Source organism: Lampris incognitus, chromosome 14 (genome assembly GCF_029633865.1).
Source record: "Lampris incognitus isolate fLamInc1 chromosome 14, fLamInc1.hap2, whole genome shotgun sequence".
Classification (NCBI taxonomy): domain Eukaryota; kingdom Metazoa; phylum Chordata; class Actinopteri; order Lampriformes; family Lampridae; genus Lampris; species Lampris incognitus.
Genome location: NC_079224.1, coordinates 41,123,663 through 41,148,404, shown reverse-complemented (window position 1 = coordinate 41,148,404; position 24,742 = coordinate 41,123,663). Strand labels below are relative to the sequence as shown.

The 24,742-nt window shown below is 42.9% G+C and overlaps 2 protein-coding genes across 2 annotated transcripts; one reads left to right on the top strand and one right to left on the bottom strand.

The window, feature by feature from the left end:
• The first annotated feature begins 3,605 nt into the window (after nucleotides 1–3,605).
• extl2 (exostosin-like glycosyltransferase 2) lies at nucleotides 3,606–5,675 on the top strand. Its single transcript, XM_056292604.1, has 4 exons — nucleotides 3,606–3,786; nucleotides 3,937–4,007; nucleotides 4,220–4,335; nucleotides 4,492–5,675. Exons 1-4 carry the CDS (start codon nucleotides 3,744–3,746, stop codon nucleotides 4,913–4,915), a joined length of 654 nt encoding a protein of 217 aa, XP_056148579.1. The 5' UTR covers nucleotides 3,606–3,743; the 3' UTR covers nucleotides 4,916–5,675.
• A 7,071-nt stretch (nucleotides 5,676–12,746) lies between these two features.
• parla (presenilin associated, rhomboid-like a) lies at nucleotides 12,747–23,671 on the bottom strand. The gene is made up of 10 exons (XM_056292595.1): nucleotides 22,961–23,671; nucleotides 21,432–21,645; nucleotides 21,147–21,248; nucleotides 20,890–21,022; nucleotides 18,194–18,289; nucleotides 17,186–17,335; nucleotides 15,576–15,646; nucleotides 15,360–15,461; nucleotides 14,893–14,990; nucleotides 12,747–13,860 (listed from the first exon to the last, which is right to left on the bottom strand). Exons 1-10 carry the CDS (start codon nucleotides 23,038–23,040, stop codon nucleotides 13,710–13,712), a joined length of 1,197 nt encoding a protein of 398 aa, XP_056148570.1. The 5' UTR covers nucleotides 23,041–23,671; the 3' UTR covers nucleotides 12,747–13,709.
• Nucleotides 23,672–24,742: the final 1,071 nt, after the last annotated feature.

Below are 24,742 nucleotides of genomic sequence, written 5' to 3'. Positions count from 1 at the left end.
GCAAGGGGTCCGTGAAAATAAAATATCTTTAAAAAAAAGATCCTATGACATTTATAGAAATAGGATTATTTTACTCAAATGTGACTGAGACCTTTATCTACCTAAACTGTAAAGGGTAACAGGACTTTTTTCTCTAATTACATCTGTTTCACAAGTGTAATTTATTGTATTTTAATAAGAGACTTGGCTCCCGTTTGCATTGTTAAAAGTTACTGCATAAAAATTCTGTTGTTACATATATCTGAAAGTTACTGAATACATATTCTGTTTTGTTACATATATCTGAAAGTTACTGAATACATATTCTGTTTTGTTACATATATCTGAAAGTTACTGAATACATATTCTGTGTTGTTACATACACTACCGTTCAAAAGTTTGGGATCACCCAAACAATTTTGTGTTTTCCATGAAAAGTCACACTTATTCACCACCATATGTTGTGAAATGAATAGAAAATAGAGTCAAGACATTGACAAGGTTAGAAATAATGATTTGTATTTGAAATAAGATTTTTTTTACATCAAACTTTGCTTTCGTCAAAGAATCCTCCATTTGCAGCAATTACAGCATTGCAGACCTTTGGCATTCTAGCTGTTAATTTGTTGAGGTAATCTGGAGAAATTGCACCCCACGCTTCCAGAAGCAGCTCCCACAAGTTGGATTGGTTGGATGGGCACTTCTTTGAGGAGATTGAGTTTCTGGAGCATCACATTTGTGGGGTCAATTAAACGCTCAAAATGGCCAGAAAAAGAGAACTTTCATCTGAAACTCGACAGTCTATTCTTGTTCTTAGAAATGAAGGCTATTCCATGCGAGAAATTGCTAAGAAATTGAAGATTTCCTACACCGGTGTGTACTACTCCCTTCAGAGGACAGCACAAACAGGCTCTAACAGGTACTATTTAATGAAGATGCCAGTTGGGGACCTGTGAGGCGTCTGTTTCTCAAACTAGAGACTCTAATGTACTTATCTTCTTGCTCAGTTGTGCAACGCGGCCTCCCACTTCTTTTTCTACTCTGGTTAGAGCCTGTTTGTGCTGTCCTCTGAAGGGAGTAGTACACACCGGTGTAGGAAATCTTCAATTTCTTAGCAATTTCTCGCATGGAATAGCCTTCATTTCTAAGAACAAGAATAGACTGTCGAGTTTCAGATGAAAGTTCTCTTTTTCTGGCCATTTTGAGCGTTTAATTGACCCCACAAATGTGATGCTCCAGAAACTCAATCTGCTCAAAGAAGTGCCCATCCAACCAATCCAACTTGTGGGAGCTGCTTCTGGAAGCGTGGGGTGCAATTTCTCCAGATTACCTCAACAAATTAACAGCTAGAATGCCAAAGGTCTGCAATGCTGTAATTGCTGCAAATGGAGGATTCTTTGACGAAAGCAAAGTTTGATGTAAAAAAAATCTTATTTCAAATACAAATCATTATTTCTAACCTTGTCAATGTCTTGACTCTATTTTCTATTCATTTCACAACATATGGTGGTGAATAAGTGTGACTTTTCATGGAAAACACAAAATTGTTTGGGTGATCCCAAACTTTTGAACGGTAGTGTATATCTGAAAGTTACTGAATACATATTCTGTTGTTACATATATCTGAAAGTTACTGAATACATATTCTGTTTTGTTACATATATCTGAAAGTTACTGAATACATATTCTGTTTTGTTACATATATCTGAAAGTTACTGAATACATATTCTGTTTCGTTACATATATCTGAAAGTTACTGAATACATATTCTGTTTCGTTACATATATCTGAAAGTTACTGCATAAGAATTCTGTTTTGTTAACTATATCTAAGTTACAACTGAAAGCTCTTATTTTTGCCCCAAAGAGTGAATAAATGCTACAATGCAATTTAAAATCCAGTTTCTACTGTTTCTATCAAATTGCAACCCCCCTCCCCCAAGATCAGGTGGAGGGGTCCTCAGGGTAGATCAAAAATACGCAGGGGGTCCAGGACCCCAAAAAGGTTGAGAACCACTGCACTAAACAACCGTGGAGTAGGTTGTCCCGTTTGATTATTGATCATATTTACCCTCATTTCACCCTGAGATGGAAAACTGTATCGTTTGGATATACTGAATTTGATAGGAACCTCGATTCTCGGTATTATTTAATCAATTTGCTAATTATCTTAACATTTTATATTCACAGATCTAAATTCTCTAGCAAGAAACCCAATTTTCCCGAGCCGTCTGCGTATATCAAACAATATATGTCATCAATATCTGATAGTGAAAATAAAAAAGCTGTAAAAACACATAAGCACTTTATGATATACAAAATATTTAGTTAAGTGTGTAATTTATTTGTTTTACTTTATACACCCCCCTGGCGTATTTATGTTAATGTTTATGATAACATATGTGTTAATGTTGTATACATTTAATAATGTGACTATTGTTGATTGACATTGCTGTATACTATTTTTGTTCACTTTTTGTTAATAAAGTTCTTTAAAAAAAAAATGGAGTCCCTTCTACGTACGGAGGTAGGCTGGCAGCGCGTCACGTATCTTCCCTGTGATGCTCTCTGGTGTCAGGCAGCATGGCGGGCGGCGTAAATGAGCGGACCTGCTTGCCGCTCCGGACAGCATGAGGACAAGATGAGGTGCGTTGCGTTGCGTTGCGTTGTGGCTGCGCGTTGAGTAACAGCTGGAAGTCACGCGCAGTGCTGTTTCAGTAGATAGATGACTCGGGCATCTGCGCATTTTCCTTAAAGTTGTGAGGATGTTTTATGTCCATGGTAAAATCTTGAAGTATATACTGGGGGGGGGGGGGTCATTTGACTTTGGACTAAAAGTGACGACGTAATAATTCGGAGGTTAATTTAGTTGTGGAATTTGAAAACGTGGCACTTTATTGCAGAGGGGGGAGGGGTCAGTTAATTAGTACAGTTAGCGCTCATATGTTCCTATGTATTGGGCACGCAATGCCCCTTTGGTTTCAGATTCGAACGTGCTAAAGTAACGAAACAAAATGCACAGGCGGGAATACAAGAACGAATGGAAATAATAGTGAACATTTTCTTGCAAACTGTGCAACAACAGAATAGATGAACAAAGAGGTGGACTGGAATAACATGCATCTATTCTTGCTTTATATTCCCAAATCCCTTTTTTGCAAACTCTGTAACAACACACGTAATAACTGGACCATGTTCGAAAAGGGCGTAGGATGAAGTCATGACTTGCTGCTTTATGTATGTATGCATGTATGTGCACAGATATTCAGAGTTACTGACAACCAAAGACACATTTCCATGTTTAAAGCGTACTTGGTCTTCAAAGCCTGATTCTGATCCAGGTCACTGTCCCTTAACAGAATCCCCCGTGGCTGGATGGGTCTGCGGCGGACCTACTTGCTTTGGCCTTTACTGCTGCTCCTCCTGGTTGGTGCGGCCTTGACGGCTCTGTTGCCCGAGGATCGAGGCGGAGCGAGCATCGTGGGAGTGCTTGGCAGAGCAACGTCTAACAGGGACGACCCCTCACCCAGCCGTAGGGATGATGGAGCAGAGGGTGACGGGGGGGAGAGATTTACTATAGTCATCCAAACGTATAATCGTACAGACATTCTGCTTAAACTCCTGAACCATTACCAAGCAGTGCCTCGTGTCCAGCGGATCATCATAGTCTGGAACAATGTTGGGGAGCAAACACCCCAAAAACTATGGAACTCCCTTGGCCCACATCCGGTTCCTGTGGTCTTTAAGGAGCAGAGTGTCAATCGAATGCGCAATAGACTGCAGCCATTCCCAGAGATTGATACAGATGGTCAGTACGTCCACCACGATGCTATGTTGTGCGTGTATGCGTGTTTTGTGCGCCGGCATGAATTCCCTCTGTTTTCTGTTTTATCTTTCTCGACCTGTTTTTCCATGGGTTTTATTTCTGGTAAGAGTTTGTCCTTGTTATGATTCTTAGCTGTATTGATGCTGGACGATGACACTCTGGCCAGTGTTCCTGACATCAGTTTCGCTTTCTCTGTTTGGAAGGTAATTGTGCCCTTCAAAGATATCGCAGTTGAGACTTGTTATCGTCCCATACATCTTAATGTCGTCGATTTATAACGAGACAGCACATTTTAAGAACACATTATTTAGCTTTATATTGTACCCGACAGCTTCATATATAGACTCACTGGCGTAAGCTGATGCACCGGTTGCTTGTTTGTTGTTGTTAAGTTATTTTGTCTCTCATTCCGCAGCAATTTCCAGATCAGATTGTTGGGTTTGTCCCCAGGAAACATGTCGCCACGGCAGCAAAGGTGTACAGCTATGGCAGCTTTGAGCTACAGGATCCAGAAATGGGTGGTGGTGACAAGTAGGTCATCATTCTACTTAAGTATAACAAAGCATCTTTAGGCAATGTCTTCCTGTGTAGATTTTGTGTCAGTATGCCCCTAGTCTTGTTTTTGGTTAATCCTTAAATATTGTCCCATAGCTTCTGTACTTATGTGTAAATATCCACCTATCTCAGGTACTCCATGGTGCTGATCGGTGCTGCCTTTTTCCACCGTCGCTACCTGCAGCTCTTCCAGGACCAACCGGGAGCAGTGCACACGCTGGTGGATGAAACCCAGAATTGTGATGATATCGCCATGAACTTTGCCGTAGCTTTATATTTGGGGCAGCAGTCCAGGTTGTCCAGCACTTCCAGGTCAAAGAGCAGCACCAACAGACCCTCAGGGGTCTTTGTCAGGCCTGTTGACCTTCGAAACCTGGAGAAAGATGCCAGCAGTGGATACCTCGGTATGTGGCATCGACCTGAGCACCTGCTTCAGAGATCTTACTGCCTGAACAGGCTGGTACAAATTTATGGCACCATGCCACTCAGCTTTTCCAACTTGATGCTCTGCCAGTTTGGCTTCCCTAGCTATGCCAACCATAAGAGCAGGGGCTAAGAAGCAGTCCGTTCTGGATGGTAAGACGCTGAATGGAAAGATGGCAGACTCAAGTAGTATTTGGGTAGGTCTGTAATATTTGGCTTATATCACATCAGAGGTCTGTGTTGACTGATGTAGAGGTTTACAGTCAAAAAGACAATATACTATATCATGCCTATCTTGTTGATGTAGGATGCAATCTTTCTCCTTTTTTTTCCCTCCAGTTGTACCTCATAGTATATCAGCTAGTCTCACCAGTACATCAGTGGGACAATATGGGAAACGTCGACCTTTTGAACCAAAGCAAGGATGGTACAAACTCTTCCACAAATGACTAACTATGCATATTGTCAACCTGAAAAGACATCTTGTGTTTGACAAAAGATCTTTTTGTTGTCACCGAAGCAGCTTTTCCATTTCTAATACATCTTAAACCAGCAGACGTCAGTCTTACTATATATGTCTTGATGCATGCTCAATAATCCGGGCAAGAAAATCACAGAAAGTTGAATCAGCTCACCTGGACACAACGTTTTATCGAGAGAGAAACGTTTCACCGCTCGTCTAAGTGACTTCTTCAGTCTCGGCTGACTGCAGGTATGCCCGCCCTTATAAACAATACAGTGGCGTAACGACTGAAAACGACCGGTTTCGTGTGCAAAATTGCCGTGAGCAGAGTTTCAGTGGCAATGTGCACTGTTCACAGAGGATTTGGGAATGGTTGCAATCACAGCACTGCAAGATGGTTTAAAAATGATTAAAATAAATACCTCATTGTACCAGAAGCAAGGCGATGCAGCAATGCAAACGTGTGGGTTTTTTTATTTATTTATTGCACATTAAACTAATCAAATGAATTGCTGAATATGGAGCTACCAGGGAAGAGGAGAGGAGGAAGGCCAAAGAGGAGGTTTATGGATGTGGTGAGGGAAGATATGCAGGTGGCTGGTGTGACAGAGGAAGACGCAGAAGACAGGAAGAAATGGAAACGGATGATCCGCTGTGGCGCCCCCTAACGGGAGCAGCCGAAAGTAGTAGTAGTAGTAAACTAATCAAATGAATGTGTATCAATGATCCTGTAGTTGAAACGATCCAGTTAATTCAGTACCAGTTAAAGCATCTGCCACTTAACTTACCTGTAGTAAATGGAGCGTTGTGGCAAGAATGCCTCTAGATGGCAATAGAGAGCCGGTTAAACCAGTGCCGTGTATCGCGAGAACCTGGCCGACCTTTGATCGTTGCAACACGCGCTGTGATTGGCCGAGAGCCTGTCACGTGCTCGACAGGCGCCATGTTGTCTACCAACGTCTGGCTCTGCCTTCGCGACGTTTCAGTGATTTTTTCCCCCCGCGTTTTCGGCCCATTTCTCGCCGATTTGTTGCGGCTGATGGAGGAACAGTGTGTTGTGCGGCTCGGGGCTGTTCCGTTCGAGGCCGTGTGATGCGTCGATTTCCACAAGATGCACAAAGGAGGGCAGTTTGGACCGTGAAGAGTCGCAGGCTGGGCTGCCCCCCCCCTCAGCTTATTCCTACTTGTGCTCGGTGGGTTCATTTCAGTGTTTACGATTTTTCGATAAACTAACTTCCCTAAAGCAGTCTGGGAGTCTGCAAGGTACTGATGTGTGGAAATCAGTTGTGTAAACTACTAATAAGACACGTTAGCCCCTAGCTAACGGGTCTGACCCTTTAGCCGAGCGGCTAGTGATGTCGACTTCTGGTGCGGTACACCCCGTATCGAATCCCGCACCGGGCAAGAACATAACCGGTTACAGTTGTGTATAGCATATCCAAGCCATGTATAACCGTTGACAGAAATCAGGCAAATGTAAACAGTATCAGATTGTCATATGGGATGGATCGAGTGACAGGCCTGATCCTGAGCCGAGGCCCGGGTGGGAGCCCCTCTGGATCCGCGCATGTTATAGGTGTAACCGGTTATTTTCTTGCCCGGTGCGGGATTCGATACGGGGTGTACTGCACCACAAGGCGACGTCACTAACCGCTCGGCTAAAGGGTCAGACCCGTTAGCTAGGGGCTAACGTGTCTTATTAGTAGTTTACATAGGTATATCTGGTATATCACCAGTACCGTCCAGGTCACTCACGCTGACTTCGACTTCAGTCACAACATTCGAAATTCTTGGCTAGCTAGCTGCCACTGTCCCGAGAAGACTGAGCCAAACTCTACCCACGTAATGGCGGCGGCGGCAGCTATGGTAGGGACGCTCACTCCATTTGATAGACATAGACAGACTTGGGAGGAGTATTGCGAAGTGTTGGATCATTTTTTCGAGGCAAATGAGACAACAGAGGCGGGAAAGAAACGGGCAATATTGTCGAGTTCAGTGGGCAGCCAGAATCACAGTCTAAGGAGTTTTTCCCAGGTAAATCGTCTTCCTTTCAGTGTTTCTTTTAGCCCAGCTATCTTTCAGCGACTGGTGGAGAGTCTGGTGGTAGGAATTACAAACGTGGCCCTTTAAGTTGATGACAAGCCCCTTGAGACAAATTTATAATTTGTGATATTGGGCTGTACGAATAAAATTGACTTGACTTGACATCTTGGTGACAGGACGGAGCGATCAGGAGCACTCGGCAACCCTGAACGAGGTCCTGGCGTGGCTGCAGGAAGGGGGTCTTCAGCTAAAGCTCAATCAGTGTGCCTTCATTAAGTGGGAAGCAGAGTTCTTAGGTCATAAGAATGGATGCCTCAGGACTTCACCCTCTACCACACAAGGTAATGGCAATGCAGAATGCAACAGCATCTACTAATGTCACAGAACTGAGAGTGTACTTAGGCTTGCTCAACTACTGAAATAGGTTCCTGCCAAATATGTCAACATTGTTGGCCCCATTGCACAAACTGTTTGAGAAAAGATACCCAGTGGAAATGGGAGAGTGAGAGGGAAATGACTTTTGAGGAGTCTAAGCGGCTCATGCAATCTTTGGAAGTATTGGTGGATTATGACAGCCAGAAAAACTTAATCTTGTCCTGTAATGCGTTGCCCTACAGAGTGGGGACAGTGTTGTCGCATCGCATGCCGGCAAGAGACCATTAAGGCAAGAGACAATTAAGCTTCATGTTACCTACACTGACGTCGGCTAAATCAAATTACTCACAACTTGACAAGGAGGGCCTGGCTGTGATGTTCAGAATACAGCGCTTCCATAAGTATTTGTACAGTAGGAAGTTTGTTTGCACAGACCACAAACCTCTACTGTCTCTCTTCAATGAGCTGAAAGCAGTGCCTCAAATATCCAAAGGAATTGAATCAAGTGCAACTGGACTTGATTCAATTCCTTTGGATAACCATGACCTGGATGAATGAGAACATTCACAGACAGCGCCTCAAATGGCGTTCCCACATGTCCAGAAATAGGTGGTAACCTTGGGAGCATACGAGTATGTAATTTACAAGCCAGGGAAACATGGCAACGCAGATGCCATGAGTCGACTCCCACTGCCTCAGCAGCCCACAAAGGCAGAGCAAGAGGATTGAGTACTGATGATGGAGGATGTAACCCTCGTGTTGGCAGCCGAAATAAGCAGATGGACAGGTAAAGACCCTGTGTTGTCCCAAGTTAGACAGTTTGTCCAACATGGCTGGCCACAACACTCAGACTCAGTATTCCTGCCTTATGCTGTGAGAAATACCGAGTTAAGTGTGCAGGATAGGTGTATATTGTGGGGGTCATGTGTGATTGTATCTCAGCCAGGGCGTAAAGCATTGGTACACCAATTACATCATGGTCACACTGGCATCTCCAAGATGAAAGCATTGGCACGAAGCTACTGTTGGTGGCATAAGTTAGATTGCAGCACTGAAGCACTGGTGAAAGGATGTAGCACATGTCAAAAACATCTAAAGGTGTCAGTACCTGCTCCGCTCCACCCCTGGGAGTGGCCAAGTAAAGCTTGGCAGAGATTGCATATTGATTGTGTCTTCATGCATGCTCAATAATCAGGTAAGAAAATCAAAGAAAGTTGAATCAGTTCATCTTGATACAATGTGTTTAGGAATTGGGTGTAATTACAGCACTGTAAGATGGTGACAGATTTACTCTTAGCCCCCCCACATTCAGGGATGGTTGTTCCCTCTTCACATAGAGGGCCTCCTTGACTCCCTGTTTAAACCAGCGTTCCTCCCTATCAAGGATGTGCACATCCTCATCCTTGGAAAAAGTGGCCACTGGCCTGTAGATGGGTGTAGACTGCGGAGTCCTGGCCTGACGAGGTAGCTCTTCTGATTTGCGCCATCCTCTTGGCCAGCGTCTGGTTTCCCTGATGTACAAGTCACGGCAATTCTTGCAACACTTAACAGCATACACTATAGTGCTCTGTTTGTGCTGGGGGACGTGTCAGGCCAGGACTCCACAGGAGTCAAAGAGGCCATATATTGAAGAGGGAGCGACCATCTCTGAACCGGGGAGGGGTGTCCTAAGAGTACATCTGTCGCCATCTTACAATGCTGTGGTTACAACCATTCCCCAATCCTCTGTGAATAGTACACATTGCCATTGTAGCCACGGCCAGATAAATAAATGGCCAAATAAAGAAAACCCACTTGACTAGTTAATGGTCACTGTAATTTGTATGTGAAACCGATTGTTGTTTTCGGTTGTTATGCCACTGTATTGTTTAAGGGTGGGGATATCTGCAGTAAGTTGAGACTGAAGAGGTCACTTAGATTAGTGATGAAATGTTTCTGTCAATAAATCTTGTGTCCAGATGAACTGATTCAACTTTCTTTGGTCATATTGATTATGCTGGACCTTTTATGGGTCACGTTTTTGATCTTGATTGATGCCTATTCCAAGTGGATGGATGTTTACCCAGTAACCTCAGCCATCACAATTGACTGTTTGCAGAAGATTTTTTGCAGTCAAGGATTAGCCAAGATGATTGTGTCTGATAATGGCTCACGTTTTGTGAGTGCAGAATTTGAAGAATTCATGCGGAAAAATGGCATTGAACACATTACATCATATTTTCCGTTTCTGGTGTGGGAAGATGGCGGCACGAATTCATGTTTGTAGCGGCCTCACCCAGTACTGGTGTGGGAAGATAGCGGCGCGGACTTACATTTGCGGCGGCCTGACCCAGTACTGTCCATGCAGTGTGTTTGTCCACGTCTGCGTCTTTGTTTTGTTGTTTGATGGCTGGGAGTGCTGGCGCTGGATCGGCTGGGAGAGCTTGGTCTGCTGCACCCTGTGAGCCCAGGGACCACAACCCTGACCGGAGCTGCGCCTGAAGGCGGTCTAACAGGACGCGGAAGTGGGGCAGCCTAAGCTAACTGCTAGCCCATGCAGACCGGCAGTTCTGATAACACCGAGGGCAGTCTGGCAGTGGCCTTACCTAGCGTTGACTGTGTTTTAATGTTGTTGTGTTTGGCTGGGAGAGCTGGCGTTGGGTCAGCTGGGGGAGCCTGGTCTGCTGTATCTGGTGGGCCCAGGGACCATGGCCCTGCTGGAACTGCGCCCGAAGAGGAAACACCAAGGGCGGTCTGACAGGATGGGGGAGCGGGGCAGGCTAAGCTAACTGCTAGCCCATGCAGACTGGCAGTTCCAACAGTCATCCTGGCTGGTGTTCATTCTCTGGACAATGGAATTTTTGGACTGTGTTGTTAACGGTTTGTGTTTTTTTTTTTTTTTTGCTTTATTCTCTCTATTTATGTATGTTTTTGGTGGTGGTGTTTTTGGGAAATTTGGGATGTGTTTTTGTCTTCTGTGTCGCACTGCTATGGGCTGGGGGAAATGGAATTTCGTTTCTTTTGTGTATGCAAGTACACAAAAGAAATGACAATAAATTATTCCTGATCACCTCGGCTCCATATCATGCTTCCTCAAACAGCTGCACCGAGAGAGCAGTCCAAACATTCAAGTCAATGATTTGGAGAGGGGTGCCTCACCACTAAAGTGTTGTTTAGTGCTGTTTAACTACCACGTTACCCCACGGCCCACCACGGGGTTGTCTCCTGCTGAAATGTTGCAAGGTAGAAGGTGAAGGTCCAAGTTCACCTAGCCCTCCAAATAAGGATCGAACCAAACTAGAGCATCCAAAAGAAACATCATGACAAGCAAGTATCAGGGCGAAGTTTCCAGGAGGGAGATGCAGTGATCACAAGAAACTTCAGTCACGGGCCTAAGTGGATCCCTGGTTTTATTACCAAAGTCACAGGACCAGTTTCCTACAAGGTCATGTTAGGGGATGGTAACATCATAAGCAGACATGTAGACCAGATCTTGGCGAGACCAGATGACAAGGACTCATTGGAACCTAGGATCACTGAACCACCAATAGTGCCTATGGAACCGTTCATACGACACTATTGCAGTGTCCGCAGTATGACTCCAATGATGATGTTATTTCAGTTTGCCATTACTTTTGTGACAACTGTGTGTGTGCGTGTGTTTATAGCAGTTTTTGTGCATGAATGTGTGTACATGTGCAAATATTTGTATAATCTCTTTGCAAAATTGCCCAGACTCAGCTCTCAATATGACCAATTTTGCATTTATTATGCGCAATTATACAAAAATTTCTTTCAGAAATGTTAATTAGAAATGACTGAGATGAGGCCTAGTGATTGAAGTCCCTCTACCTCTTGATGTTGCTTAACAAACACCTAATGAATAAACACATGAAAACGCGAACACTTGGCTCGTGCAGTGGTTTAATTAGTAAGCAGGATGAATAAATTAATTTAAAAAGATGTCTTTACAGTATTTTGGATCATCCGTTTGTCAGCCATGCTTGTATGTCTAATAACTTGCCAAATTAAATTCTTCTTTAAAGAAGAATACACAAATAAATTAATAGCTGTGGCGTTAGCCAACTACATCCTAAAACCACAAGCAAGAAGCTCAGTATCTGATGCTCCTGGTGTCTGTTGAGGGTCAGAAAAATGAAATGAAAGACCATTTCCAGGAACATCAGTTATGTCCCATAATTTAATTTGTCAGGAATGCCTTCTTATTCCTCCCATGTCAGCAGTATCTCCTGTTCTTGCCTGACAAATATTTTTGAAGTCAGCGGTGGCTAATCATGTGACATGGAGAGCCACGTGTATGCAGGTTTTCATTCCAACCCGACTCCACACCAGGGGCCTCATGTAGCAATCATTACTATGGGCAAATTAGTGCGGACACACCCATGGGATTTTTTAGCCCTGAAGTTTGTCTCAGAGACCAGTGTAGAACCTGGGTAACCCCTGAATTTAGACACCAACTGGCTAACACTGATGTCTTTGCAGGCCTGGGTGATTGCTTGTTGCAAGAGGTAGACAGTAGATGTTAGGAGGAAAGAATTACAAATAACCACCATGCTTTGCTGCTGACTGTCAGACAAACTTGACGGCTAAAAAATTCCATGGGTGTGTACGCACAAATTTGCCCATAGTAACGATTAATACATGAGGGCGATTTCACTGGTACATTCTTCCTCTTTGGTTGAAGGGTTGCTGATCAGTCAAATCAGTGTGGAGTCCGGCTGGAATGAAAACCTGCATACACATGGCTCTCCATGGCACATGGTTAGCCACCCGTTATAAGTGAACTCTATATGCAGAGGCATCCCACTTCCAAGACACTAGTGTCACGTGTTTGAATCGATATAAGATCCGCAATTATACTCGCTTGCAGCTTTCTTGAGACAGCGGGTATCAAAATTTTCAGTGACAAACAGTCTTCAAATTGGGGAAAGGTGTTGCAACAGTGTTTTCGGGAGAAACATTTGTTTTACCCAAACACTATATTACATCAATTTGCAAAGAGACGAGTATTCCAGCCTTTTCATACTAATATTCACAGTAGGTATTGCATTTGAAAACTAGACATCTTTGCTGTTTAGTTTGATGAATTTCACCCATCATTTCCCTTTCCATGTTGCAGGACAGTTGCGAGGAAGAGCATGAACATTGCAAGAACTTTGCAGATAAGTGGAGGAGTTGCATACAAAGCGGACGGTTTGAGATTTCAAAGGAATACCTGTCTTAAAATCATTACCTTCAGTTTAAGGCCTAAAAGTAAGTCAAAAAGAATAAGATGTTATTTTACTGCACTATTAGTAGGCTGATACATAAAGGTTCTGGGTATTTTGTTTTTGTTTGATTAGAATGGGCTTCATGGTGATGCTGCACTTTGTTGCAGTGAGGTATGTGGGGGGGGGGGGAGCATAAAAAAATGAGAAGTGCGTAATGAGTTTATTTTAAGTGTTCCCAGGACATTTCCCACAAAAGAGGGAAGTTTAGTTTTCCAGGTCAGAAAACACGTAGGAGGTATTTGTCATTCTTCGCTACACATCTTCGCTCGCACAAACTACAACATGACAACAACCTCACCTTTATGCAAGATCTGAATTTGTTACATCATGGCATAAAGGCTACTATCAGTTTCAACATATGATAAGGCCTGTTTAATTTATTGTTTATTTAACACTCATTTTTCCTTTCCATAGTGGAGAAATATACAAAAAAATCCCAATTATTAAATCCTATTTTAGATATAAAGTAAAAGTATCTTGCATAACTATTAATACATTTCAATAGTAGAATTCTGCAGTTAAAGACCACCGCGTTTAATCAACAATTCAATATGAATGCCTTATCAGACACCGATGCACCACCTTTCGGCAGGTGACAATGCGGAAAATTGCTGAGAATGCAGCTCGTAGGATATTAACTGGGGTATGGCATCAAATCACCGTCTGGATTATACCACCGTGTATGAAGGCCGAACCATCTGGCGAATTAGCGGGTCTGTTTGTACCGCGATGTCTTATTTTCTATTCCTGTGGTTGGAGGGAGGGCCAGCTAAGCCTTACAGTGGTCCAGCCCCTCCAGCGCCACCAATCCCTGGTCCTCCTCCAGGCCTGCCCCCACCAGCACCTCCGGAGCGTATGTTATGCCACAGCTTCACCAGAGGCTCCCTCTTTCTCCAAATCAGTTTGTGACCGTATGCTACATACCATCTGCAGAGAGACATCAGAAGGACAGGACAAATGGACAGAGACATCAGTAGGAAGTGAGCCTCCCTAACAACAGTTCAATTCTATGACATACATTTCTAGGGCTGTTGAAGATGCATGATTTTTTAATTTACATTAAGCTGCCATAAAACAATCACTAATTCCTTGTTATTTCCTTTGACCACAGAACCATCCAACATTTGCGCTTACATTGGAAATTCTTTCGCTGAATTGTTTCAGTATTTTCTTTTAATTTATGGCAGAAGAATTGTCTCTCGAATTCAATTGTCACAAATAATCCATCGCTGGGGCGGCACGGTGGCGCAGTGGTTAGCACAGTCACCTCACAGCAAGAAGGTTCTGGGTTCGAGCCCTGGGATAGTCCAACCTGAGGGGAGGTCCTCTGTGTGGAGTTTGCATGTTCTCCCCGTGTCTGCGTGGGTTTCCTCCAGGGGCTCTGGTTTCCTCCCACAGTCCGAAGACATCTAGGTCAGGTGAATCGGCCATACTAAATTGCTCCTAGGTATGAATGTGTGTGTGTGTGTGTGTGTGTGCGCGTGTGTGTGGGCCCTGTGATGGCCTGGTGGCCTGTCCGGGTGTCTCCCTGCCTGCTGCCCAATAACTACTGGGATAGGCTCCAGCATCCCTGCGACCCTGAGAGCAGGATAAGCGGTTCGGATATTGGATGGATCCTTCATTGCAAGTTATGATTTTATACAGTTATCTTTGGTGGCATGCATGAGCTGCTAAAGGTTGATATCTCCCTGTTGTGAATTACATTTTCAACAGCTATGTACATTATTCAGATGACTACGTAAGTGACTAGTGTGTAAGGAGAAAAGGAGGCTGACATTTATTTGCTTAAATATAAATCACCTCAGTCAGATATCTGCGTCTGTCTCTGTCTGTCCTTGACTTGCTTTCCTCATTTACAACTTTTAAAATAAATACTGTACATACATTAAAAGGCAAAAGGTAGCTCTCCTTGATGTGATGGCTTTTTTTAAGTGTTGAATATGGACACTGGCCCCTTACATTCCAAAGAGTGCTCCGCCAAGGTGGGCTGCATGATCCAACAGCCGCCATCCTAATACGAGTCCCATTGTATCTACGGCAATAAGAGCTTTCAAAGCCTAAAGAAAGACCGGTACAAGAAAATTTTAAGTTTGATTAAATACTACACAATGCATGGTATTTTGCATCTCTCTACTGTGCTTTCATACATACATTCATACTTACACATTCACTCACACAAAACTGGCCACTATCTTACACTTGCATGTGTTGCCTGCAGTGAAAACAAACCGCATGAGGATGTTAATGCCCCCTGAAGTCTATGTGTGGCATTACAGCTAACATACGAGTATGATACATCAAGAGTTGTTATCCCACAAGGCCACTTCATACCATTCACGAAGCACACGCACAAAATGGGCACACATACGTACGTGTCACTAACACCACATCGAACATAAACACAAACATCAAGTCTCTTAGCTTACATTTCCTGCAGTGAAAGTGACCATCGGGAGGAGGATAATGCCCAGTTTTGCCTCCGGCACCTTCGTACAAACCGCTGCGAGGACTGTCATGACGGCACCTGACTGTAAAGGCCACAAAGGAATGGACATGAAATTATTCTTTTTATTTTTCCTTAAATCACTGAGCTTTGTTTTTAATGAATTATACTGTGAAGAGATATCAGCAAGGACACTTACCGCCCCTAATGATGGATAAATACGTCCAGTGGCAGTTTTACACATGTAGCTAACCATGGTGGAGATCACACCTGAAAAATACACACAGGCAGAGATTAAGAAATGACAGTTAACCCACATCTGCCGCCATCAATCTCTGCACCTCTACTAACAGGACTCTCTTTGTCCTGTATTTTACATTATAAAAAAAAAAAAACTCAACATTTGAAGGTTTGGTTTCATGTTCCAAGAATTGTTTCCACATATATAAAGTGTTAATTTGTGTGCAGAAATTTGTTTCATATCAGAGTATTATGACCATTTCTTCTTTGCCGGGATAATCGTACACCTGACAGTTGTGGCATTTCAAAATGCTGATTAATCAACATAAACAGGGAAATATGAGATCAATCTATAATATGATGTTTTCTCGCACCAACATAACGGCCCAGATCCCTCAGGTCTTGGGATCTAATCTAGTTGGCATGTTGATCGCAGGCCTGTTCACCTGAAAGGCTGCCAGAATAGTGATTCAACTGAATGTTAATTTCCTTCGATGGTGTTTTAAGCCCCCAACGTACTCTTCAAGGCAGCGCTGCATGGAAGGCACTCCCCGCCCCCAACAGTTTCATCCAATCACAGCACTGGTTAGGGTTAGGGTTAGCACCAGTGCTGTGATTGGCTGAAACTGGGGAGTGCCTTCCATGCGGCGCTGCCTTGAAGAGTACGTTGGGGGCTTAAAACACCATCGATCGTTCATTTCTCCAACAAACAACGCTTCAGTCCATATTTCAGGGGAGTTGGCAGTTCATGTGACCAACCCCCAAGTTGCAGTTGGACTGTAACCAAATCGGCCAAGAACTGATGGATCAACTTCCTCAGCTGCAAGTGTAGCTGCGATCATCCATCCACACAGCTGATGAATTCTTTCAGTTTGCAGAACTAAAGAATTTGAGCTTAAACTGTCAGAAACTGCCATGAGGAAGCTCATCTGCATGCTAAAGTCCTCAGTGTGGCCTTTAAATTCAGAGGTGTGAAAACATTTCTGCTTTCACAAACACAACAAGCCCTGTGCATTATAAAGCTTAGAGCAGATTCTGAAGAACATCTTTTGGGCAAATCTTACATTTGAACCCAGGCCAAGACCTGTGTTGCGTGGTGTTCCGCATCACTCTCGCCTATCCTGTCTTAATATAGCAAAACAAAAAAGCCCAAAAAATAATTTGTAGGATTCAGTTTATCCATCTCTCATTTTCCTCAACCCCAGAAGCTACTCTTTTAAAATCGGTTCAATCTGCTACTGCAACAGTTGTAAAACTCCTTTTTCACCCACTTTCTCCTCTTCCACCGGCATCATTCCAAATCACAGCCACTTTCATTTTAGTGCACTCAACTTCCAGCTTTATCCTTTCCAACTAGTTCATACTGCAAAAAATGAGTAAAAGACAGTATAAAGAGGTTTATGGGAGTTGTTACATTGATGTAAGCAGAGTCTGTTACATTCGTATGTTGAATGGGCTACCATTTTCCCCTTTTAAGCTCAAAAAAGTCAAATAAACCGACTTCCTCTACTCATTCAGTCAATCCCTCAAGCTGCTGCTTTTGTTGTTGGTTCTTCCACTGCTAAATACCTGCAGAAAGGTAGACGGCGAGAAACTGCTCCCTGCCCAGGAGAGATACGATGCTGGAGGAGAACGTCCACAGGACATACATGTTGGCCACCATGTGGATTATGGAGTAGTGGCTAAAGGAGGACAAGACCATGGGAAGGCACTGTATTTCTGATGTGAGAAAAAAACAACAGATATACGAAATTTACAACACACAGAAGAACAAAATATTCATGATGCAAGTTATTGTTGTGCTTGTATGGCAGGTATTAAGTATTTAATAAAAGAAAATTCAATTTTTTTACAACCTGGGTCCTATTTTAATAGTTTTTGCTATCATGCATATCGGTTATTATATTACCTTACTCACGGGCTTCTTTCTGGAGATCTTGGACACGGGACCACAGCTGGACAACTGAAAACGAGTCTATAAACCTGTCCCTTAAACAACAACAACAAAACCCTGTGATGCCTCAGCTGGACTGTGTACATAATGTCCCGTCATCGATGACTTCTCAGTTGTGCTGGCAGGGTAGTTTATCGATCTATACATACCAGCCCATACTTTGGTGAGTATGGGCTGGTCATTCCTGCAAGCTGAACCAGGAAGTAACTAAGCAATGCAATATATCACTGACAATACTGGACAGTTTGAATTTTAACTTGCACTTTTTTGTTTTCACTTTCAAATACATGATTTAGATAATTGGGATTAAATTGGACTTTCTGAAACACGTTTGATGCTGAGGTTCCTGTACCCCATAAGATGCCATTGTAAAGCTGAGTCCTGTGGCGGTCTCGTATCCAAAATCTCAACAATGAAGCCAGTGAGCAAAATGGTATAACCGATATGCACAATGGTCAAAACTATGGAAATAAGACTCAATACAACGGATTCATCCTTTAAATAAACTACATGGATTTAAAAACCGTTTAAGCTTAAATAAAATGTATGGGGACTTCATAATCACTTATGAACTTTAGGAGAGCTCCTCTATCTGTAATATTGGATGAGAAGGCTTAACTTACTGGAGGCAGGGTTGGAGGTGAAGTATTTGATCATGGATCTTTGCATAGAGGGGATCCGCCAACAGCACAGCACTATGGCATTTATTGCAATAATACCTGGGCAATAAGTTAAAAAAAATCAATGAATACAGAGATTAATCAGAGTGACATTTAAAGCAAGGGCACAGTTAATAGTTATTACAACTGGAAATGACTGTCTGATAAGAGTGAAAAACGAGTGAAAGAGAATGATCACATATAACAGACTTGTACTGTCTCATAATTTACTTGACTCACTGGATTATTTTACGCCTTATTTGTTGAGCACTTGCCCTACCATTGAGTGTTTCTTTTAACAAAGTTATATATATATATATATATATATATATATATATATATATATATATATATATATATATATATATAGAAAATCCAGTGAGTCAAGTAAATGTTTTATGAGACAGTACAAAGTGTTTCATGCCATAAGCAATCATCATCTGTCAATAAAGCTACTCGAGGGATGTGCATGACGAGGCAGTAAATGGTATGTCCTTTTCTCGAGTAGTTTTACTGACAGCTGATGATTGCTTATGGCATGAAACAGGCTTGTACTGTCTCATAAAACATTTAATTGACTCACTGGATTATATATATATATATATATATATACATACATACATACATACATACATACATACATATTAAGATAGATGTGGGAAAAAAATTAAGCTTCCACCCCCCCCCACATCTATCTTAATAGTCCGCTCCTCATTTGTTGAGCAGTTTTATCTACACCATTGATGTTTTCTGAGAAAAAAACGCTCGCGTCAAGGTGTTATAAGTGCTCAACTAATGAGCGGAATATCAACACAGATACAGGACTCATCATTAGCAGCTGATGAGTGTGCGATGCACGAAACAGGCCTGTACTGCAATGTATTAAAACTTTTTTTCCTGTATCTGTGTTGATATATGTATATATATATATATATATATATATATATATATATATATATATATATATATACACTACCGTTCAAAAGTTTGGGATCACATTGAAATGTCCATATTTTTGAAGGAAAAGCACTGTACTTTTCAATGAAGATAACTTTAAACTAGTCTTAACTTTAAAGAAATACACTCTATACATTGCTAATGTGGTAAATGACTATTCTAGCTGCAAATGTCTGGTTTTTGGTGCAATATCTACATAGGTGTATAGAGGCCCATTTCAAGCAACTATCACTCCAGTGTTCTAATGGTACAATGTGTTTGCTCATTGGCTCAGAAGGCTAATTGATGATTAGAAAACCCTTGTGCAATCATGTTCACACATCTGAAAACAGTTTAGCTCGTTACAGAAGCTACAAAACTGACCTTCCTTTGAGCAGATTGAGTTTCTGGAGCATCACATTTGTGGGGTCAATTAAACGCTCAAAATGGCCAGAAAAAGAGAACTTTCATCTGAAACTCGACAGTCTATTCTTGTTCTTAGAAATGAAGGCTATTCCATGCGAGAAATTGCTAAGAAATTGAAGATTTCCTACACTGGTGTGTACTACTCCCTTCAGAGGACAGCACAAACAGGCTCTAACCAGAGTAGAAAAAGAAGTGGGAGGCCGCGTTGCACAACTGAGCAAGAAGATAAGTACATTAGAGTCTCTAGTTTGAGAAACAGACGCCTCACAGGTCCCCAACTGGCATCTTCATTAAATAGTACCCGCAAAACACCAGTGTCAACATCTACAGTGAAGAGGCGGCTGCGGGATTCTGGGCTTCAGGGCAGAGTGGCAAAGAAAAAGCCATATCTGAGACTGACCAATAAAAGAAAAAGATTAAGATGGGCAAAAGAACACAGACATTGGACAGAGGAAGACTGGAAAAAAGTGTTGTGGACGGATGAATCCAAGTTTGAGGTGTTTGGATCACAAAGAAGAACGTTTGTGAGACGCAGAACAAATGAAAAGATGCTGGAAGAATGCCTGACGCCATCTGTTAAGCATGGTGGAGGTAATGTGATGGTCTGGGGTTGCTTTGGTGCTGGTAAGGTGGGAGATTTGTACAGGGTAAAAGGGATTCTGAATAAGGAAGGCTATCACTCCATTTTGCAACGCCATGCCATACCCAGTGGACGGCGCTTGATTGGAGCCAATTTCATCCTACAACAGGACAATGACCCTAAACACACCTCCAAATTGTGCAAGAACTATTTAGAGCAGAAGCAGGCAGCTGGTATTCTATCGGTAATGGAGTGGCCAGCGCAGTCACCATATCTGAACCCCATTGAGCTGTTGTGGGAGCAGCTTGACCGTATGGTACGCAAGAAGTGCCCATCCAACCAATCCAACTTGTGGGAGCTGCTTCTGGAAGCGTGGGGTGCAATTTCTCCAGATTACCTCAACAAATTAACAGCTAGAATGCCAAAGGTCTGCAATGCTGTAATTGCTGCAAATGGAGGATTCTTTAACGAAAGCAAAGTTTGATGTAAAAAAAATCTTATTTCAAATACAAATCATTATTTCTAACCTTGTCAATGTCTTGACTCTATTTTCTATTCATTTCACAACATATGGTGGTGAATAAGTGTGACTTTTCATGGAAAACACAAAATTGTTTGGGTGATCCCAAACTTTTGAACGGTAGTGTATATATATGTAAAGATAATTTTTGTACTGTGTGACTTTGTTGTAAGTGTATGCTTGTAAGTAATGAGTTACCAGTCACAGTCTTTTGTCCCTCAGTGAGATTGCCCCAGAAGTCATCCACCGTGGACATCAGGAGGATAAGCTGTTTCTGGAAGTCTGTCAGTTGGTTCCACCAGTTGTGCCAGTAAGCCATATTCTGGGACCCCTGAAGGTCATGTATTAACAATAGTTTTAATTATTAATTATAATTGTTATATCTGAATGACAGCAGTTAAGATAGCTGTGTAAACTGTAGAGGGAGATGGGTTGGGGATGTCATTCAATCTAACCTGTAATGGGTCTTCTGATTCAGCCTCCTTTGCCATCTGAACTCTTGACTTCAGCGACTCATACTGCAAGATGGCCGCCGCACCAAAGGAGCAGCCTGTAAACTGACATGGAGTCAGATGACACCAAACACCAGTCTACATCTCGCTGTCCTATGTCATTTTAGCGAGTATAGCATCTCTTGTACTTCAACATTAACAGTAAAAGTAACATCTGGCCATCATACATTTCTACAGAATAGAAAGACTTGGGAGAGTTAATCTCACATATTAGCAGAAAGGACCTACCCCTATAGTAAACATCAGTGGTTTGAAAAGCTTGGGTCTGGGGACTTTGGGAGGCTGGGAAGGCCCCGTTGAGGGATTAGTGACCTTGTGTGGCACACCATTATTGACGTCACTGGACGGAGGGTCAGTGTCTCGTGTGAAATTGTCTCTCTTTGCCTCTGGCCTTTTGGTTTCACGACGGAAAGCACGTCTCTGCTGGTTGCATGGATTAAGTCTGTAAACACACAAGTGGAGAGAGGAGGGCATTTTGTTACTGGCTTAATGTCCCCTCCATTACCAATTAACCAATCGAATGAGCAGAGATGCCCCCAGCCAATTATGACAGCTATATTAAGTTTATGTTTCCTACATTTAATTTAAAACATGCCCAGCAGATAAATACCCCCCCCTAAATCCAGCCATCTCGTTACATGACAGCCTTTCATAAAATAAGCAATTGTTTAGTTACTATTGTAACCTATTTTTCTGGACTTAGCCTGTTAGTGATTTTAAGTTCCTGTTATAAGCTGTTGCCACTGTATATGCCTTGAGCTCTTATTTTGAAGGCTGAAGAGAGAGCGGAAGTGCTGTACGCAGTGTGGTTGCTGTGGAGTTCTGTTGGGGGAAGAATCCAAATACGGAGGTTCCACTTTCGCACGAGGAGCACTTTATTTGCGTACAGCACTTCTGCTCTGTCTTCAGCCTTCAAAATGAGAGCCTGTTAGTGATTTTTAAGTTCCTGTTATAAGCTGTTGCCACAGTATATACCTTTAGCTCTTATTTTGAAGGCTGGAGAGAGCGGAAGTGCTGTACGCAGTGTTGTTGCTGTGGCGTTCTGTTGGGGGAAGAATCCAAATAAAGTGGTCCTCGTGCGAAAGTGGACCACTTTATTTGCGCACAGCACTTCCGCTGAAGAGAGAGCGGAAGTGCTGTACGCAGTGTGGTTGCTGTGGCGTTCTGTTGGGGGAAGAATCCAAATAAAGTGGAACCTCTATTTGCACACAGCACTTCCGCTCTCTCTCCAGCCTTCAAAATAAGAGCTCAAGGCATATACTGTGGCAGCAGCTTATAACAGGAACTTAAAATCACTAACAGGCTAAGTCCAGAAAAATAGGTTACACTATTGTAAACTACTAATAAGACACGTTAGCCACTAGCTAACGGGTCTGACCCTTTAGCCGAGCGGTTAGTGACGTCGCCTTGTGGTGCAGCGCACCCCCCCCCCCGTATCGAATCCCGCACCGGGCAAGAAAATAACCGGTCACACCAAGTTCATTACATTGCGTAATGATTTCAAACGCCCTTGGAGCCGCGTGCATCGCCTGTAAAATCCTCGGCTCTTCCACGTTTGCATTACGTCACATGTCGCCGCGCAGCTCGGAGAACAGCGCAATAGTTTGCTAGTATCGTCCACCAGCGGGCGGGCTACGCGCAATGACGGACAGCCCAGCGAGGTGACGGCCGGGCTGCGACTAGAAGACACAAGTAGTGTCATTCTTACGCGCCACGATCGCTAAACGGCAACGTGTGGCGCAGGCGTTAATATTTACCTGGCGCTCCGACAAACTGTGCTGGCGGATCTGATCACTTCTGTTTTGGTCCAGTGAACAATACGTCGCATCCACGGCATGTTTCCACCTGGGGCTGGCTGAAGCCCGTCCCCACAGCGGGAATATTCCCTGACGGGAAGGAAAACGGGGATGTTATTGAACGTGAGGAAACGAGGAAAACCATAACGCTACGCCGCACCGTTTGGAGTAAACATTGTGAGACGTCTGACGTTTGTGTCTGACCGTTGGAAGTCTGGAAAACAAAATGTGCCGGATCAAAATAACCGACCCTCGGCGCAGCGCATGCGTACAAAGGCGACGCCGTCTACGCCAGTGTTTCTCAACCCGGTGGGGTCCGCGGACCCCTAGCGGTCGGTGGTGTAATTGCAAGGGGTCCGTGAAAATGAAATATCTTTAAAAAAAAAAGATCCTGTGACATTTATAGAAATAGGATTGTTTTACTCAAATGTGACTGAGACCTTTATCTGCCTAAACTATAAAGGGTAACAGGACTTTTTTCTCTAATTACATCTGTTTCACAAGTGTAATTTATTGTATTTTAATAAGAGATCTCGCTCCCGTTTGCATTGTTAAAAGTTACAGAATACATATTCTGTTTTGTTACATATATCTGAAAGTTACTGCATAAGAATTCTGTTTTGTTAACTATATCTAAGTTACAACTGAAAGCTCTTATTTTTGCCCCAAAGAGTGAATAAATGCTATAATGCGATTTAAAATGCAGTTTCTACTGTTTCTACAAATTGCAACCCCCCCTCCCCCAAGATCAGGTGGAGGGGTCCTCAGGGTAGATCAAAAATACGCAGGGGGTCCAGGACCCCAAAAAGGTTGAGAACCACTGGTCTACGCAACGAAACGCCCCAGTGCTCTAACGGCCACCGTACTTTTTAACCTATGGACGTTGTTGCGATGCCGCCACCTAGTGGGCTTAATTTGCCCCTAGCGGAACCGAGGATTGTCTGAAATGATAATAATAATAAATTTGTACAGCACCTTTCATACATAAAATGCAGCTCAGAGTGCTTTACATTATAAACAAGGGAAACAATAAAACTCAACAGCAATACAGATAAAATAAGTTAGAAGTAATAAAACACGGATCTAGGCAAAAAACATAAAACAAGATAAAAAAGAGTAAAAGAAATAAAATGGAATTAATTAAAAGCAAGAGCATGAAAATGGGTCTTGAGCCGATTCTTAAAACTATCTGCGGACGTCGCTTCTCGTATCTGTAACTTTTCTGCCCCGTTTAATTCGATGAAAACAGACCGTATGATTACGGGTTGCCGTTTGCTCCAAAAAGAAAATAATCACAGCCCACTGCAATGAAATTTGAAGAAGAAAAAAACACACACACACACACACACAAATCTACTTTGCACTTATCTTACATCAAAGTCTCATCACCTTAACTTCCTTTTTTTTTTGTTGCGTCACCTTAACGTCCTTTAAAGCAGCCAAGTTTCTGTGACTGCGTCACCGTGTCCGTGAGCAACATTCCAACCAATCTCATAAACGTCTTGCACGATCCAATCAAATCACACCCCTCCCTACTGTTTTTCCTGCCTTTCCTTTGATATCCTGTTTTAGTTGGAAACCACATCACACTACAGAGGCAAATGAAGGCTGTTTCGCGCTGACTTTAAACATTGGAGCGTAATTGTACAGTAGCTTACTAATTCACACGCCATCATCAAGCATTGTCTCGGTGTCTCTTGACATTAAAATTTTACACATGTACCATCTGGATCGGCGGCCCTC